This window comes from Hippoglossus stenolepis, chromosome 21 (assembly GCF_022539355.2).
Source record: "Hippoglossus stenolepis isolate QCI-W04-F060 chromosome 21, HSTE1.2, whole genome shotgun sequence".
In the NCBI taxonomy this organism is placed as follows: domain Eukaryota; kingdom Metazoa; phylum Chordata; class Actinopteri; order Pleuronectiformes; family Pleuronectidae; genus Hippoglossus; species Hippoglossus stenolepis.
This window is the reverse complement of record NC_061503.1, coordinates 8,147,466-8,165,724: the sequence shown is the minus strand read 5'-3', so window position 1 is coordinate 8,165,724 and position 18,259 is coordinate 8,147,466. Positions and strand designations below refer to the sequence as shown.

Sequence of the window (18,259 nt, the reverse complement as noted above, 5' to 3'; positions counted from 1 at the left end):
AGTTGTGTAGATCTTGGGTGTTTAGCGCCACCATGTGGATATGTCGTGTTTCAGACTAAAACATTAATATTTTAGTCTTTATTTAGTAATTTCGGAGAGATTCAGGATATCCCTGAATGTCAATGATAGCATGATTACATTATCAAGATAATTAAAAAAACATAAATGAATATGTAGTAAATTAAAAGAGAAACGCAATTTAAAATAAATATACAATATATATATATAGTATATAGTATATATAGTTACAAGTGAGCATAAAAAAACATGAAGATTGAAACAAGAACACAGAAATGAGATAGAAGTTGAGGCAGGGAAGTTAGTGATGAAGAATACAGACCATTTACCATTGAAGATTTATAATGAGAGGCTGACTCACCTAATTTAGACTCGGGTGACCTTAAGACAGTCATTTGAGCAACGTTGATCAGCCAGTTTAATAATCTCCCCTCAGGCTGGAGATAAACAAACATTATCAAACTCACTGAAGGCCTCAGCCAACTTATAGGGATGAAATGTTGATTGGCAGCAGAATGATAGTCTGTGGGTCTAAGATTCCTCCACTGTCCTTGTGAAATAACTCTTTAGGTCTTGTTTCTGTTCCGGAGAACCATGAAAATACATCCTGCAACATTTAAGACGATGTCCCACATCTCTGAGAGGAATGTGACCCAGGCCAGAAGCCTCCTGTTCAAAAGCTGGTTGTTTCTCCGCAGCCACATGATTGCAACGCATGGTGACAATTTCAAGCCTTTACAGCCCCCACCACCACCACCAGCAGCAGCCCACACACCCCATGTAAAACCACTCTGCTTTAACTTTAGTCCTACTGGAGGTCCCTGCAGTGATCTCCTGCTACAGCGACAGCAAACATGGAAAGGTAAAATCTACAATCTGCTTCCTGTAAGACTTTTGTCACTTTTCTACATTTTCATCCTTAAACCTTTGGACATGTGCCCGCAGAAAAAATGCCTTCTGGATCGTGATGCTTCTTCTCCCGGTGCTCCTGGGTGTGGCAGAGACTACGGGCCCTTTGTCAGATTTAGGTAGGTCATCCATCTTTTCTTTTCTGACAGGCAAAGTAGCTTTGTTAGTGATGCACATCTTCTCCTTTAAACAGAAAATATTGCCGGGAAGCTGGTTTTCTATCAGACGGAGGGAAATGCCACCTATGTGAGAGACATGGGAGATCTGGCGTCAGATGTTCCCACAGAGACCATGTTTGAACTCTTCGATCCCCAGAGGAATTTCAGCAGATCTAAATTCACCTATACGTGGGATTTAGGCAATGGGTACAAGGATTCTTCTTTTTTTTTTTTTCATTATTTAACATTTTCACAAAAAGTTTTGGGATATTTTTTTTGTTTTTAATTTCCACTTCTTTTGATCTGTGATGCAGAGAAGTGATCCAGGGGACAGAGCCGGTTGTCCGCTACCATTACCCAGAGTCAGGGAACTACACACTGCGGCTGAAAGTGGGAGTCAACGTGACCAAATACACTCCAGCAATCACTGGGGTCTACTCCACAGACGTCCAAGTGCTCGGTTTGTATTTCCTGTAAACATATTGGGATGAGATGGGTAGAAAAGTGCTCATGTAATGTTTACTCAAATTTCTTTGAACTTCATTTCCTTGAAAGGAATAAGAATGATCAGATGATGAAAAAAACAAGGTTTGAAAGATCGTGAAATGACGTGATGTAACCCTCAGTACTAAATGAAATCAAAGAATATATTTAAGTGAAAGTACATTTGTATCGTTCCAAAGAAAACCCTTTATGGTGAAATAACTCATAACTGAATTTTTTTTTTAGATGCCATCAAAAACATTGAGCTGAGGAGCCCTTCAGATTACGAGGTGGCTCAGGACTCCAGTTTGGCTTTTCACGTTGATGGAAGGTAAGCTGCATTTAGTGTTTGTTCATCTTCTATATGTTTTCACCCCCTGTTTGTTTGTTTGTCTTTGGCTTGGTTGTTTGTTTGTTTGTTTGTAAGGCCAGGCATATTTGATTTATAAAGCATATGTCCTACATTGGGGTTTAGATTCAAGGTGCTGTCCAAGGAAATTAAAAACAACACAGACACAATATAAAAAAGAAATCAATTTAAAATCACAACGCACAGTTTAAGATGATTTTCAAGCAAAATAAAAGAGATGAAGAAAAGTACAATAAAAGAGGTAAAAGAAATTAAAAGGATAAATCTGTGTACATTTTCTTAAAAATAAGTTGAAAGAGTAAAATAATAGAAATATAATGTGTAAAATAATAATATAACATTTTATGTGAAAAACAGTTGTGAAAAACAGTCATGTAAACAAAATTACATGTCAACAACTGGATGGATTTCCACGAAACTTGGTTGGAGGAAGTGCAATGAGTCAGGGAAGAGCCCATTCAATTTTACATTTGATCCAGATAAGGGTGTGGAGCCATGAATAATTTTGTTTTACTTTGTTGTTTTTTTACATTTTCACTGATTTCACAGGGATCTTGATGTAAAATAATCAGGCATGTTTAGGGAACTGATATCTATGTGTGTGTGAAATTTGCTGTTGGTTTAAATTAAGGGGACTGTTGGGCCTTAACTGAATGCTATTCCAGTATTCTAGTAAATAAGGTTAATCTTCTGTGTGTGTGTGTGTGTATTTGTGTGTCTTCAGTCCTCCTATGTGGGTGTGCTGGCGCTTCCTGCCCTACTGTGTGCCGGACATCATGGGCGGCTGCACACTGACCATGTTGTATGAAAACACCCTGAGGCTGAACCACACCTTCACCTCGGCCGGCATCCACTGCCTGGACATCAGTGTCCGCAATGAAATCAGCAAACTGCAGACCTCCTTCAGTCTCTATGTCAAGAGGAACAGTGAGTGACCACATGTACAGTACACACACACACACATTACATTAACTCACATTGATTTTAACCTTAACCTAAACCTTGACCTTAATTATTTTAATGTTTAGGTTATGTGGACTTGTTTTTTTGTCCCCATTAGGAAGACAAATCCCAATAATGTGGCAATATTACAGTGTCAACCGATTCAGGTCCCCACAACATGAGAAATATGTCATACTTGAACCACACACACACACACACACACACACACACACACACACACACACACACACACACACACACACACACACACACACAGGCTGTTTCCCATTCAAGAGCCAGAAACACAAAGTCACGAGTCATATGTCTCATTTACTGCAAATTATTTGTCATTTTTGTTTATAAAACCATCTGTTTAATAATGTCAAAAGTGCACTGTCATTGTCATCGTGCACTGTCCTGGCCTGTGGCTGCAGAGTGTAGTTGCTCATGTTTCACAGCTCATTCCAAGATTCCACAGAGGGCGGGCTCCTAAGCAATTGCAATTGTCTTGGTTGCATTTTTTTTGCATAACTAAATATCTTTAGTTTTCAGTCATTCTACCAAATAACCTTTCACTGTTTGTTTTCGCAACCGCTAACACCTTGATCCAAATCCCCGTGACGACTTTTACATGATCAACAACTCTCCCCCTCCCATGTGACGTCAGGCTGTGAACGACCCTGAGAGATAGATTGATAGATAAGATAGAAAATCTCTATTGTCCGCTTGTGTGGAAATTTGTCTTTGGCGACAAAGCAGAGCACATGATGTGATAAAACGGGTTCAAAGAAGTTCACACCCTGGGATTCCACTTCCAACATAGCTGATAAATACAATATAGTGACTTCCAACATAGCTGATAAATACAATACAGTGACAGGTTCTAAACCCTGGGACTATTAGTCAAGTTTCTAAGTATCCATCTTATAATTTCAGTTTAACTTGACAGGAGATAACGTTTTTAAGATAGATTATTGCTCTCGATGTGACACATGCCTCGTGGTGTGTGTGTGTTGGCTTTACATGGAAAAGGTAAAGACTACACTGGAAGATGTTCCCATGATGGATTAACTGCAGAGTCTCAGGAATGTAAAGTTGACATGCAAGGTAATGAGTTTTGTACACTCAAGCACCAGAAAGAATGCGAAAGCTTTTAAAGCGATGTAATATTTTCCTAAACACAGACACTACAGTCGGAGCATTCCTGTGTCTCTCTGTGGTTATAACTCTTATTTCTGACACTAGCAGTGCTAAAATATGAAGAAAATTGTAAAGAAGTAGCACTTTATCTTTCCTTATATCCTTTTAACTTAATAACCATTAAGTAATTATACGTGTGTGCTGTCTACGGAGGTGACTTTTTATGTTATTATACAGTTTATTATCATTATAGCCTTCAACTTCATCTGTTTCATGGTAAATAAATTACATTATTCTACTATTGATACAAACCTAAGATCAACATACAGGCACCAAATATCTAGAAGAAAGAAAATCATAAATGAAATAAGATTATATGATAATAATCTGACTATTGATCTTGTTCTGAATAAGACATTGTTTCAATTGAGTAGCTAATAGAATATCCCATTCATAGTCCTAATTACATTACATGACAGAGCATAGAGATGCGAAATGGGAAATGTTGACGTATCAAACCAGAGGCTTATAATGATCGAATCATATCTGAGAAAACAATAACAATGTATACAAACAATTCGTTTTATAGTTTTTATTAATAAACAATACTTTCACAAAACTCTTTTTACCCAACAAGTATTTGATGAGGCCACACATGACGCTACATGAAAATAAAACGTGGGGTAATCTCAGGGAGGAAAGTTCAAGCTCCACCTCCTCCACCAGTGTGCCAGTTATGATTGGCTGGAAAGACATCGCATGAAAAACAGACGCGTGATCCATATTCACAACAACACAACGAGTAAGAATATACACATAGGAGCATCCATATTTTATTATAAAATAGAATATATTGGAATATTGTTGACCATCTAATCAAAGTCAATGATACCGTAGATCAGAAAGGTGCAGCTACATAACCAAAAGAGAAACAATATCTCTGAAAACAGGATTGGTTTCTTTTTTTTGGTCAAATATTGCTCATCTATCTTGTTCTCATCCAATTCAACCTTATCAAACGGATTTCTTGAATCGTTCTATTCCTGGAAGAATGGGTTCATTCATTTGCAAACTCTGACTAAAGCTTTTCAACGTTCCCGACCACTTTCTGCAAGGCTCCCCTACCTCTCCATATAATTCCCTATGTAGACTTAATGACATTTTGAATCCGAATGAACCAAAAATCAATGACTCTTTGTTCTGATTTACCAGTTTCATCTAGCGCGTGCATGCAGCTAATAATTCGTTCATGTTTTACAATCAAAAAGATTCTTGTAACTGCGATGAGCTGTGTTGTGTCATGAGGTGTTTCAGAGAGAAACGTACCATGTGGCATTTAGCTGTGTTAGTTCCACAGAGAGCGAGGAGACAGGGAGACAGCGTGGTCAGCACATGTCTGATCGATTCGCTGCTCTAACGATCCAAATGAAACTCAGATTAACCAACTTTTGATGTCACATTCGAATGGAAAATCGTAACTTTACTGGGGTTTGTTTGGTTGTTTGGTTGATTGATTGATTGATTGATTGATTGTTACTTTGTTTGATTGATCGATCGACCAACTGGCCGACTCACCGACCAACATATTGATTGATTGTTTGATTATTTTATAGAATGATTGATTGATTGATTGTTTATTTGTTTGTTTGTTTGTTTGATTGATACAACAGACATCCCATAATATTGAGCAGATGACAGTTGAAAGACAGCATCTTCCTTTATTTCACCCTAAATGAGATCTACACATAGATATTTACAATCATTTTAAATTAAAAACACTCAGATTAATTATTTGCACATGAACAGCAGTTTCAAATATTGTTATCGATTAGAACTATACATTCACAGATAACACGCTTATGTTTTTTCCTGTGTCACTCGCAGGCAACCCGCACCTCCTCTTCATGCTGTCATGTGCTGCCGTACTCATCGCCACTTTCTCCTTCATCGCTGTCATCGCCTGCCGCAAGAGAACACAGGTACATAAATGACTTAATGTGCTGCTAAATCTTAGAATTTATCACGTATAAATGTCTTCTTTAATACGTCGGTGTAACTTTTCATGACCCTGGGTTTAATGGGGATGACAGGACACGGATATAGTGTCATAGTTGGTTTCTTCCAGGTCATAAAAGTAAGTAGAGGTGAAATAAAGCTCTTCATCACAGTATAATATTGTTTAAGATTAATTGATTTGTATGGATTTGTGTTTGTTTGTAAACCTCCTTGATTAAATCAATGGTTGCATGCTCCCAAACGACCACAAGGAGGCGATCTGCGTCTAGAAATAAATGACACCTGAGCAGAAATTTGAGTGAGAAGAAGAAGCTCCCAGAAAAACCAACCTGCTTTAAATATGTGACTGATCTTTATTGCTTGTGCATTTGCAACAGACATTTCACAGATTAACCCTTTGATAAATGTCATTTAGCAGATTCCTGTGTCCAGCAACGCTTTATACCTGAAGAATCCAGAGTCAGACGGCCAGAGCACGATTCTCTTTAAATTCTCCAACCTGGAGAGAGGAGAGAAGGAGCCGCTCCTCCTGCAGTGTGGGACTCAATACTTCTCCTAAGCACCACAGTTCCAGAGGCTGCTACATGCACATGTATATACATTTGGCAGCAGGAAATACACACCTATGCCTTTATAGAAGCAATGACCACTTTCCTCTTTACACATATCAACATGGTATAGGTTTATATCCCTACATCTGTGGATGACCAGTACACAACACGCTGCGTAATCTGTGGTTCAGCAAGTCACATACTGTCTGCATTGTCCCTTTAAGACAAGGTGATGTTGATCAATTAATGAGGCACTGAGCTTGAAGGCTGACATTCACTCATAATGATTTAATAGCTCAAGTGTAGGTCATGTTTAAACAATGATCATTCATTTAAGCATTCTGTCAATGCGCCAGACTATACTCTTTTATTTATGTTTTTTTTGTCATATTGATGCTTACATTTGAGAATGGCTTTGCTTTGCTTTCAATAGAAGAATAAAACATATTTACTTTGTAGCAGCGCTCAGTTTTGATCTTTGTCAAGAGAAGCTGCACATTTGAAGAGCAACAAATGTGCAGAACACACTCAAACGCCGCAGCTTTCAATGCCACAAAGACCAGTTTGTTTTTCGGGTGAGCTGGAACGTTAACATGGAGGATGACTGTGTGCTGGAGGAGGCTGGTGATGTTCAGCCTGTCGGACGCATTAATTGGATCGTCTAGTGTCAAAGCGACTGAGGAAGAGGAGGATTGGGTCACAGGCTGTTGTATCAGACTTACATATTTATGAATTGTGTTCGACTGCTTAAGCTTCAGACCTCATAGGGTTGCCAATTTAATGAATTCTGTGTATGAAAGGTAGGTGTAATAAGCTAAATTAATATAATACAAATAATACAAAATAATTCAAATATCTGATCATGCAGCTGTGGATCAGGAGGTATAGAGGGTCATCTACTGACCAGAAGGTCGTTGGATCCATCCTCGGCTCCACCAGTCTGCACTCCAAATGTCCAAGTGTCTTTTGGTAGGATACTGAACTCCAAATTGCTCCTGATGACTGGGACATCAGTGTGTGAATGGTGAGGGGTGGTTAAAAAATGCACATGCGTGTGTGTGTGTGTGTCTCGCACAGTAAAGTGCTGTGAGTGGTGGATAAGACTGGAATCAAGCTGAATAAATACTGTTTAAAAGTACTTGCTTTTGACAACAGAAAGTGAGGTGATCAAAGTGATCAGGATTTATCTTCTGGGAACCCAGTATAATGTATCTGGACCAAATTCACAAGTAACGGTCATCAATAATTCCTTAATATGTTATGTGTCATTACTATCTATGGGTTGAAATGTATAACAAAGATATACAGGTTTTTCATAATGAAGAAAATGGAGCTTTACAAGTAAGCACTTTGAGGGAGACTCATTATTCTTCGGCATTAAGTAACATGTGCTAAGTATCAAGAGAAAATAGTTTGAGTAGAACTTAACCAAACAAAGGGGATGGCGTATAATTACCTCGCACAAAACAAAATCCTTGGATCTTTTCTCACCGCGCTGACGTCTATCAGATGACTTCTGTGCCGTTTAGCGCATTGACGGTGTTTGATGACAGCTTTTCCCCCCGTTAGAGGTGTCACAACATTCATTCACTGCGACTCTCTTGATGAATGCCAGCCGTCAGAGATGCAGCGAGGAGCGGCAGGTGCTTTGAGCATCGACCTTGGAGCGAAAACACTGCTGCTGGTGAAAAGTCTGCAGCGGTCCACAGTTCTGAGAAGAAGAACACCTCGTGAATCTGAATTCAAACGCCTCCTCTCTCACATCCACTGAAGCTGTCTCATGTAAATAGAAAGGGTTAATGAACATACTGCAAATGTTCATAGCAGCTTTTTCAATTACTCAAGCCAAACAAACCTGTTTTTTTTCCTTCAAAGAAACCGTTTTGCAAAGATATTTGGCGAAGAAGGCAAATGTGGCCTTTTCAACTCACCCAAATACAACCTTTATTTGAAAAATAAATGTCACCGTAAATTACAGAAAAGCGAGTTAAAAGATTTGTGAGTCCCCATTTCTGTAATAAACACTGAGTTGAAAAATAAGAGGGAGCTCTAGTTGGAGATGTGTTGCCTGAAATATTAAAACACAAGGACAGTGATTATAGCAGCATTAATAGATTTTCCTTAAAAAGTTGCAATTTCAGGCAAGTTAAAGAGGCTGTGATCCCAACCCTGACATACAGTATTGTCACCAATTGATATGCATTGACTCTAACACAGAGTCAATCTAATATTCACTCTCCTTGTAGCTCTTTTTTGGTCTCCACCAACTCCTGATCAGGTTTAGTTCAAAATGACATAATAATATCTGTATGAGAAAATAAGAAAGAAAGAAACGAACTTTAGCAACAAAACTGTATCCAAACAGGAGTAGGAACTAGTGAAATCTTGCCCCCCACCCCTTTTTAGTGAATTGCCGCAATATTCCAGCTTTCATCATAAACAGCTCGATCACAATCAGTGAACGAAAAACATTCACAGCTCAGCGAGAGCAGATAAGCAAATTTAAAGCAAACAAATCATATTCACATCCTTTTGCCTGTCTGTCTGTGCTCCACCATCATCTCTATCTGTATTCAGTATATTGGTTTGAAACATCTGTTTTAATTTGTTAAATATTTGTATTCCTCACAGCTTCTCCATAACACCTTTGGTTGTAATACAGTGACTTTAATCCTCACTGATTGTTTCTCATAAACATATAAATTCCTCCCAAATTATGCTTTTAGACTTTCTCTCATGTGAAACATCAGCTGGACGCCGGCTAAAGTGATTTATTTGACCCGTTTTGAATTCGATCAGGTCTTTAAACTTCAGTGCTTTAGTTTTACAAAAAGTGGGTTGGTAAGTTCTCTGTACGTGGTTTTATTTACTATTCTTATCTGCCCCCCCATGAAGGAACAGTATTGAGTTAATAAAGAGGACTAATTTATATTTGGCTTTATACATCTGTTTCTTTATACATTCCCCCCCCCCATTATTTTATTGGGCTAATTAATAATAATTTCTTCACACACACACACACACACACACACACACATACATACAGACATAACAAACTCAGCCCAGATAAAAGACTATAACATAGAGAGCATCCAGTGTCATTAGAAAATGTGAAGAGAGGAAAACAAAGACGCGTGTTCCACTTTGGCCTAAATGTACAAGCTGAATAAAATCTGTCCTCAGACAAGGCCGCCAGAAAACCAGCCTGTGTGAATTCTACAAACTAATCAGTCCGCGACGATAGTACAAAGGCAGCAGCGACGGAACCTTCAGGCTCTCGAAACATCAAACCAGTCGCCGTCTATAATTACACATATGTACATTTAACTCAACTGAATGTTTATTTGTTGATTTAAGGTTCAGCTGCTTCTGCGGCTTCTAAAAAGCTGATAATCCTTCAGGATCTCTGGGTTTTGTTGATGCTCCAAATCAAGGGTGTAATCAGGGGAGATTGGCATGGTCAAATATTGTATGATTATTTCTTACCGATGAATAATCACATAATACACCTTAGAAATAATCACTATTAATATACCGACTAGCTAGCAGCCAAAGTAGCTCGAATCAAATTGGAGTGAAAAACATTTTTCTCTGTTCATGGTTCAGATTAAATTGAATCGTTTTAAAACAGTCAATATATTTTATTCAGTGAGATGGTATGCATATTATGCCCTCACTCATAATATAAACTATCACATCCAATCATCAGCATAACATATTTACCCTTCTTGTTTTTAAAGCTGTGTGTGGTCGCAGGCAGTCTCTCTGTCAAAAGGGGGTGTGTCTGTGGTGTCGGCCGTGACCTTTCGGCCTCTCTCATCAGTTAAGCGTTGCTAATGCCACCCAGGACACCTGTTGTTGCTCTGACCCAGGCCATCTGACTTTAAAGACCCCGCTCAGCCTGTGTGTCGCTAACCGCTCCTGTGACACCTCGCCAGCTCGACAGATAACTAGATACACGTAGCAGATCGGCCATGTGCTTAAACAAAGTCTGCAGCAGAGCAACTGGCTGATCTCGCATGACCCTGATTCATTTCGCTCTTAAATACCTGAAACGGATCCCGGTGAAATATTCTAATCAGCAGGAAACATACAGTGTAATGGCTGTCGGTCATTTTCTTTATTTCCCACATTTTCATTTACAGGCAAAGCGAAACATTTTTCAACATTTATAAAACATTAAATGGCACTTAAGTCTTCATTCGAAGGCCACAGAACAAGGTTGACATCGCCTCATACATGTACACTCGCTTAAAACAGATATAACATTTAAAAAAAAAAAACTACAATCTTCCCGAGCAGAGACACTAAAGAATGTAAGATCACACGACACATGCAATAATTAACATATGCTTCAATCTTTTGTTGAATGCTTGGTCACAATACCCACTGCAACACTGCATATCACAAATAGGAATATATCACAAGATTGACACTATGAATATATTCATCTCCCATTTTGTTCAAATGGAAAAGGCAGGAGGGGGAAAAAGCACGGTGACAGACTCATTAGTATCACTGGCATCAGTTCCACATGCAAAGAATAAAGCTTTCCAATGACCTGAGGTTTTCTCTAATGAGCCGGCAAACTAAATCAGTATGAGTTTTTCTTTTACTGAGTCTATTGCACACATGCTCCAACCAGTGCCACGACACAGATAAAGTGCAAAATAGTATTCGTCCACTTACATCCCCCCTTAAATGTAGTGAACACGTCAGGATCAGAGGCTTGATGGATGTTGGCTTTAAGCCCATTTCCTAGTTAAGATAGAGACATAACATTAGCAAGACCTGTTAATCTTTCCTCCCACACAGCGCACGCAAACGCCAGCTCGCATGCCAATGCCAAACCCTCAGCTATAGTCTGGACCTCAGTGTACTTGTAGTAGTCGCAGGACCTGCGTGCGTCTGGCTTGGATTTGAATGGCTTCAAAGCTTTGGGAGGTGGATGGAGGGAGGGGGTTGGGGTTAATACCTGAGGGGACCTTTCTGCTACGGCGTGGGTGTACTGACGTTTTTTAAAGAACCTTAATCACGTAACAATTTGCACTTTGGTTTGTTCCCACATTGACACGGATCCACTTGTCAAAATGTCTAAAACTGACGTGTGTATGCAAGCATTTCCTTTTTTTCAGAAATCCTAACACGTAAACCCAAATATACAGTATCTCTGTGCAAAGCAGATCAAACAACACTGTTACACATCCATGTATAACATTAAGTCTGTTAAACCTCCTCACAGTAAGAGAAGACATTAATTGAAAATGCTGAATGGATGGAAACGCAAGTTAATGAAAGGAGAAGCAGTTTTCAAGCGTTGGGCAGCCGGTCCTGACACACCTCCAGAGGCCTTTTGAATGCCCCCCTCCCGAAAACCTCGACGTTGCTCGCCAGCCAGGAGACCACGTTCCCCGGGATGTAAGAGCTGCAGTTGGCCATCGACTGGATCTCGACGGGCTTGAGCACGCGGTCCCAAATGTTCACCTGACTCAGCTCGCCCACGAAGGCCTGTCCGGCGTCAAAGCGCCCGCCCACCACGTCCTGTGAGGGCCATAAACAGGAGGTGCATTGTAAAGCATCATCATCAACAACAACACCGTTATCCAAGGTAATTATCTTTTTGAGTTGAAGGCGTCGTTAAGGTTTTTTAACGTCTGTTATTGCCTCTCGTCTACACACAGTATAGTTTCAATTGAGGAACCCAAGGCCAGGTGCTTGGCTTATTTCTTTCTGTGAATTCCATGACTTCAGCAGCTTGGTTACCGTCTGTAATTACAAAGCTAACACATTGTAAGAATTGTATGCGTTCAGTTTAATATCAAAACACTCAATTTGTGGAAATTTGGCTTCTTTTCGCAAAATTTCTCCACCAGTGCCAGCAGTGAAAACACTTTCAAGCAGGGGGATAAAGCAAAATCTATCTATCTATCTATCTATCTATCTATCTATCTATCTATCTATCTATCTATCTATCTATCTATCTATCTATCTATCTATCTATCTATCTATCTATCCTTTTATCTATCTATCTATCCTTCTATCTATCCTTCTATCCTTTTATCTATCTATCTATCCTTCTATCTATCCTTCTATCCTTTTATCTATCTATGTATCCTTCTATCTATCTATCTATCCTTCTATCCTTTTATCTATCTATCTATCCTTCTATCTATCTATCTATCCTTTTATCTATCTATCTATCCTTCTATCTATCTTTCTATCTATCTATCTATCTATCCTTCTATCTATCCTTCTATCCTTTTATCTATCTATCTTATCCTTCTATCCTTCTTCTCTATCCTTCTATCTATCCTTCTCTATCTATCTATCTATCCTTTTATCTATCTATCTATCCTTCTATCCTTCTATCCATCTATCTATCTTCTATCTATCTATCTATCTATCTATCTATCTATCTATCTATCTATCTATCTATCTATCTATCTATCTATCTATCTATCTATCTGTATGTCTTCAATGTGCTAACAGGAATGCAACCAGTTTGGCCCAGGTGTAATATAAACATGCTCACAACGACAACGCTAACGTGGTCTTGTTTATCGGGTGCATTCATTGAGCCTGATGGGAATGTGATTAATTAAATCAAAGTAAAACAGGGAATAAGAGCATTGCTGATGGCTCTGGATAAAACTTTAGATGTAGCTTTAGTGTGGTTAAAAACATCGTCTCCACAGACGGCTGCATCTTATTCCTCCATTCTCACATTTTTAATAACGCGCTGATTGGTCCAGAGGGAGACCCCAGCATGTGCTCTGCAGTGACGGGTTTATTCTTGTCTCATAGAATTGTTTTGTCAAGATAACCTGCCTCCACCTTATTACTTCCTCTTTGGCTCAGATTTTCTTGTTTCCGCCTGCAGTTTGCAGAGATGCATCATAAGTAACACCGGTTGCTGGCAGAACTACTTGACATGAGGAATTTATATATTTGTTTAAAAAAAAGAAGAAAAATGTCACTTTGTACAGAAGAGATGTCATTTGTGGTTAATTCTAGGACCTAATAAGTAAATGTGAAGACACAGGGACGTGTTGAATAGACACAGACAAACCTGATCACTGATTTTCTCTGACATTTTGGGGTGCGTACCTGCTCCTGCCCCAGGATGATGACTCCCCCTGGTTTGATCGGGTGCCAGGCTGCCAGGTTGTCACCGTTTCCCAGCTTCTCTCCATTCTGGTAAGCCTCCCATTGGCCGTCTCGTGTTGTCCAGCAGATGCAGATGTGGTGCCACCTTCCGTCGCGCACCTCTAAAGGCAGTTGGGCGACCTATCGACACAATACACTGCACTTAGTAATCTTCGTTGTGTGAATTAGACTCAAGTTCTACACAGTTCAAGAGAATTGAGAAAAAAGAGACTTCTTGCCTTGTCGTTGATGAGAAGCTCTATTGGGTTATTGCCCCACTCGATCAGCACAATTTCATTCGCTTGGCCCGGCACCCCGTACGAGAAGGGTGTCCCTATGCCGGGCAGGGCGCTGGACTTGATCCACATGCAGAGTGTGAAGGCGTACATCTCTGGCAGGCTCTTGGTGATGCGGCCGTACAGGTAGTTGGTCCGCTGGGGGAGGGACACCTTAAACTGCTCGGGGGACTTGAAATCTCCTCCCCCTGAATGGAGAGAGAGAAAAGAGATGAGAGGTGTTTCGTGTCTTTTATGAAAGCTGTCCGTCTCTGCCTGGGAGTGAAAGCCTGGAAACAAAAGCAGCACCTCCCTTTACAATACATATACAGTCGTGGTTTAAAACAGCCGAACAAAGAAAATTCAACGAATGTGCTCGTCTCTCACTTTCATTTCACCATCTCTGATTCATCAGACTCGCTCAACTTCTTTTTACCTCTTGAGTGCCTTCCTCTGCCTCCTCTCCATTAGTGTATTATAAGAAAAAACAGGTTGGATGCTTTGATGTCATCATGCATCATTCCCTGGATCCAGGGTCTGTCACAGGGAGGCACTGGCCCCAGCTCTAATCTGATTGGCTAAGTGACCCTGTCCTGTCATTAGCTTTTTAATATATATAAACTAGTCACTTACCGACAATACTAACAATAAATATGTCAATTTGTTCTGTATTTTATAAGCTTTTTTGTGCTAACAATAAAAAAACCGATATATTCAATGATGTGTAGCTTTGCTCAAAGCTACAGAGCTAACACTAAACAAGGAAGGACTTAAATGCGCACCTTACTGAATCAGCATGGATGTTGGACAAATAATTGGCCCCACTGTGTAAGTTGTGGCCCCTTTTTGGCCCCTGACTTTGAAAAATCCCAGATCCACCACTATCACCCATCAATCTACCTTTCTCCAATTCCCAGTGACCTCCATAATCTTCAGTACAGCTACAGTCTGAGACCAAGAGAACTCAGACATTTGGCCAACACTGTTTTATATGATGTAAATCTGACGTTGTCACCGGATGCACAGCCCCGTAGTGTTGTCCTATACCTTTCTCCAGCTCACTGATCCGCTCCACCAGGGCGTTCAGGGTGCTCTCGGTCTTCAGCCTGTAGGCGGCCGTGGCGTTGGACAACATGCTCTTCTCCTCCTCCAGGTTGCTGACTTTCCTCAGGAGCTGCTTCTCCAGCTCCGCGAGGCGACGCTGCAGCAGGTCGCGCAGCTCAGTGGGGAAGGAGGCGCCGGATATGTTGGCCCGCATCTGCTGTTGCTACAAGGAAAGGGATGGGCATGGAGATAATCAGGTGGCAATGAGCCTGCTGAGAAGTGAAAGTGATGCCTTATATCATTGTTTTAAACAAGCTGTGCTTCTGTGTGAGAGGCTGGCAGGCCTGTGTATACACTTTTAGGGTTTTTCCATCAGTGGACATTAGTACATTCTCTATATTGTTTGTCGAAGGTTCTGGTCAGTTTTCAGCACTTATATTAAATCATCCATGGAAATCCCTGTTTGTTCCTGTTACATTAAATGTAATAATATTTCAGGAGAAGCACAAATTGGCATCAGAAATTTAAATATGAGTGATGGATAATCATCATATTTTGGGGCACTGATTTTAAAACTGGGATGAAGAAATTGTTTAAGCTTTATTTTTAAAGCATAATAAACACACAGGTTTTATAATTGGTCCTGAGTAATAGGACGTTTGAGGTTGCTCAATTAGACAATTAATCTCTTTCCCACGGATACCTGAGTTTGATCACCACCATATGTGCTCTAACGATTCTCAGAAGTGCTACTGCTGAGCTGTGAATCTACTATGTGTCCTAATCCTGCAAATCCGTTCTGCGCATCAAACGTTTTACGCACTTGGCTCCGGTGGCGTAACGCGTTGTGCCATATTGGTAGTACCTTACCTCCAGGTTCTCCAACCGGTCCTTGAGCCCCTGCATGGTTTTCCCAAGACCGTTAATAGACCCACTGGGGTCTCTGGGAACATCCCCCATCGTGTTTTGCTTTTCTTTGCCCCAGGAGCCCCCCTTGTCGTACTTCCTGTCGTCGGTGGTTGATGCGCAGAGGGACAACTTGGTGGTTAACTCGTTGATTGTGCCAATCTGTTTGGAAATCGTTTCTTTCTGCAGTAAAATCGTCTCTCGCAGCTGCATGACGGTGTTTCTGAGCTCCTCTTCTTGACTCCCGACGGTAAGCTCCGGTAATAACGTCACAGGGCAACTGGCATCGCCGCTGAGGGGCACTGCCCGGCAAATGTACCGCTTCCCATCGTCCGCCTGGATGCTCGGTTGTTGACCCGAGCCCGGTGCAGAAAAGCATAACAATCCGAACAAAACTGAAAACATACCGGTGGCCGGTCACGGGAAAAGTGGGAAACCGAACACTAAATCCTTAAAAACACGAGCGCAACTCTGAAGTTTGGTGCGTAAAAGTGTTCCCCTGCGCGGAAAATGCCCCCAGAAAAAGAGAACACACATCACGTGTAACTATATCTAAAAAGTAGCGCCATGTCTGACCGTCGAAATCAAGAAAGTTCTGAGCAGAAAATCCGATAAAGGGCGATTGTGTGGCTGTAAGCCCGGGTAATGTGACTTGTGTGTACCTGGACTATTCCTGGAACAAGCGGAGCGCGCAGTGTGGTGCTGATCGGACAGCTCCTCTCAGGAAAGAGGATTACAAAAAAAAGGTGTCTGCGAAAGCTTCCTGGATTGGTTGTAGTAGGCTGACGTCACCGAGCTGCGAGGTCAAACACAATAGTTCACTGGTTTATTTGGAAAGTTAATTTAGCAGTGGCAAGTATGAGGAGTTAATTGTGTCACAACAATTAGGCTGATAAGGGGTGCCAAAGGGACTGGAAAGCTGTGATTAGTTTTGTGGCATCTCAGGAGCATTAAAAGTAATTTTTATTTCCGTCTGTTCTGTTGTTTATTATTCACTCCCAATTGCCAATAGACACGTGTGAGAAATGTGGAAGTTGTGGATTGTACAGTCTGTGGATCATTACTTGAGAAATACAGATCAGCTGATAAGGCCAGTGAGTTGAGATTATATATTTTTTAAATCAAAACTTAAAACGCACCACATTCCCTGATTTTACCTTATTCTAGTTTTTGTTATTGTAATGGTTGGTCAAGCTGGAGTTTCCGTCACATATTTAGTGTTTTTATACTTTTATTCTTGTCTGACTGAGTTTTAATTTGATTTATGTGTAATTACTCTAATAAAATTCAGAAACGAAATATGATTTATGATAATAAATTAGCGATATGGATGCCAGTTCATCCAGCCATCAACAACACGACAAATCATTCAGACTGCAGGTGAATCTGTTCAATAAACCAAGCGGTGGAGCAACAGGATGTGGTGGTAAACAATTAGCAGCAGCCGCCTGTGTGCTCGTGAAAGGTCAATATAGCGTGGGGCGCAGGCTGCAGGAAATACCACTGTGCCTTGAACATGGCGTCCAACCCTGCTCCAAACCACACAGGGGTTTTCTTGCTTTAATGACCCTCGAGGAGGAAGAGGCAGAAACTGTTTTATTGTTCAATTGTGGGCTTTAAAACAGTCGTTTTCTAAAGGAAGTCACTTGTGGAGATCTGCATTTGTTCTAAATAAACCAAATAAGGACAAGTCATTAGAAATACACTGTGGTTTGAGTGGTTTGGTGAAGTTGCTGCTTTTAAAAGGCTGCAAATCTCACAGGCAGTTTCAAACTAACTAGTGTCAATAACTATCTGTCATATTAGGTCGGTCTGTATCATTTTAAATTGAAAGACTTTTTTACAGGAGCTTTGGTTATCCACCTATCAGTGTCACTATTCTGCTCTTATTGAAACGAACACACTATTAACAAAAGCCCATTTATATAACATACGTCATAGGAAAATCATTCATAGTTTTTCAGTGGTGGGACAAGTTTTAAAATGTTCTAATACAAAAAACACATTGTTAGATAGAACTGACGCATCATTGTATAATGGCACTTTACTGTGTAGTTCATGGTCAAAGTATAGCTCTAGTTTTATACAGTTACAAAATGTAGTCCAGTTGTTCCCATCTTATGGTTGTCACACCACATGCCTGATAGAAAGAAGATAATACAAAGTTCTGCTACACAAATCTGCACATTTTATATATTCTCTCTTACTAGCACTTCCATTTTTTTGGGTGAAATTATTTCATAACCCCTTGTCCTCAAACATGTTCTAAAAAATCTTTGAAGATCTCTTGTGTAATCATGT

At 40.3% G+C, this 18,259-nt stretch overlaps 2 protein-coding genes and 1 long non-coding RNA gene across 5 annotated transcripts; 1 reads left to right on the top strand and 2 right to left on the bottom strand.

The window, feature by feature from the left end:
* The first annotated feature begins 818 nt into the window (after positions 1-818).
* Positions 819-7,045, top strand: tmem130 (transmembrane protein 130). 2 transcript variants are annotated; one of them, XM_035146063.2, is made up of 8 exons: positions 819-880; positions 964-1,046; positions 1,121-1,292; positions 1,400-1,545; positions 1,815-1,899; positions 2,663-2,865; positions 5,905-5,999; positions 6,455-7,045. In XM_035146063.2, the coding sequence occupies exons 1-8, from the start codon at positions 873-875 to the stop codon at positions 6,593-6,595; spliced, it is 933 nt and encodes a 310-aa protein (XP_035001954.2). In that variant the 5' UTR covers positions 819-872; the 3' UTR covers positions 6,596-7,045. The 2 variants fall into 2 exon arrangements, with proteins under 2 accessions (XP_035001954.2, XP_035001953.2); XM_035146062.2 differs by having other exon boundaries at positions 6,452-7,045.
* On the bottom strand, positions 5,076-10,480 carry LOC118100714. Its single transcript, XR_004694464.2, has 3 exons — positions 10,311-10,480; positions 8,044-8,298; positions 5,076-5,980 (listed from the first exon to the last, which is right to left on the bottom strand). It is a non-coding gene; the product is annotated as an uncharacterized LOC118100714 (long non-coding RNA).
* Positions 10,481-10,688: 208 nt separating this feature from the next.
* Positions 10,689-16,684, bottom strand: nptx2b (neuronal pentraxin IIb). Of its 2 annotated transcripts, none has more exons than XM_035145601.2 (5): positions 15,923-16,684; positions 15,056-15,275; positions 13,973-14,217; positions 13,695-13,874; positions 10,689-12,128 (listed from the first exon to the last, which is right to left on the bottom strand). In XM_035145601.2, the coding sequence occupies exons 1-5, from the start codon at positions 16,361-16,363 to the stop codon at positions 11,898-11,900; spliced, it is 1,317 nt and encodes a 438-aa protein (XP_035001492.1). In that variant the 5' UTR covers positions 16,364-16,684; the 3' UTR covers positions 10,689-11,897. The 2 variants fall into 2 exon arrangements, with proteins under 2 accessions (XP_035001492.1, XP_035001493.1); XM_035145602.2 differs by having other exon boundaries at positions 15,056-15,269.
* Between the last annotated feature and the right edge of the window lie 1,575 nt (positions 16,685-18,259).

What these genes read in the sequence shown, in the direction of transcription:
- nptx2b (XM_035145601.2), bottom strand. Translation starts at nt 16,363, where the DNA reads ATGTTTTCAGTTTTGTTCGGATTGTTATGCTTTTCTGCACCGGGCTCG. An exon ending in ACCGGTTGGAGAACCTGGAG is followed by an intron (nt 15,276 to 15,922) that starts GTAAGGTACTAC and finishes CTTTCCTTGTAG; the next exon opens with CAACAGCAGATGCGGGCCAA. An exon ending in AGCTTCTCATCAACGACAAG is followed by an intron (nt 13,875 to 13,972) that starts GCAAGAAGTCTC and finishes TTGTGTCGATAG; the next exon opens with GTCGCCCAACTGCCTTTAGA.
- tmem130 (XM_035146062.2), top strand. An exon ending in GGGCCCTTTGTCAGATTTAG is followed by an intron (nt 1,047 to 1,120) that starts GTAGGTCATCCA and finishes TCCTTTAAACAG; the next exon opens with AAAATATTGCCGGGAAGCTG. An exon ending in TCTCTATGTCAAGAGGAACA is followed by an intron (nt 2,866 to 5,904) that starts GTGAGTGACCAC and finishes TGTCACTCGCAG; the next exon opens with GCAACCCGCACCTCCTCTTC.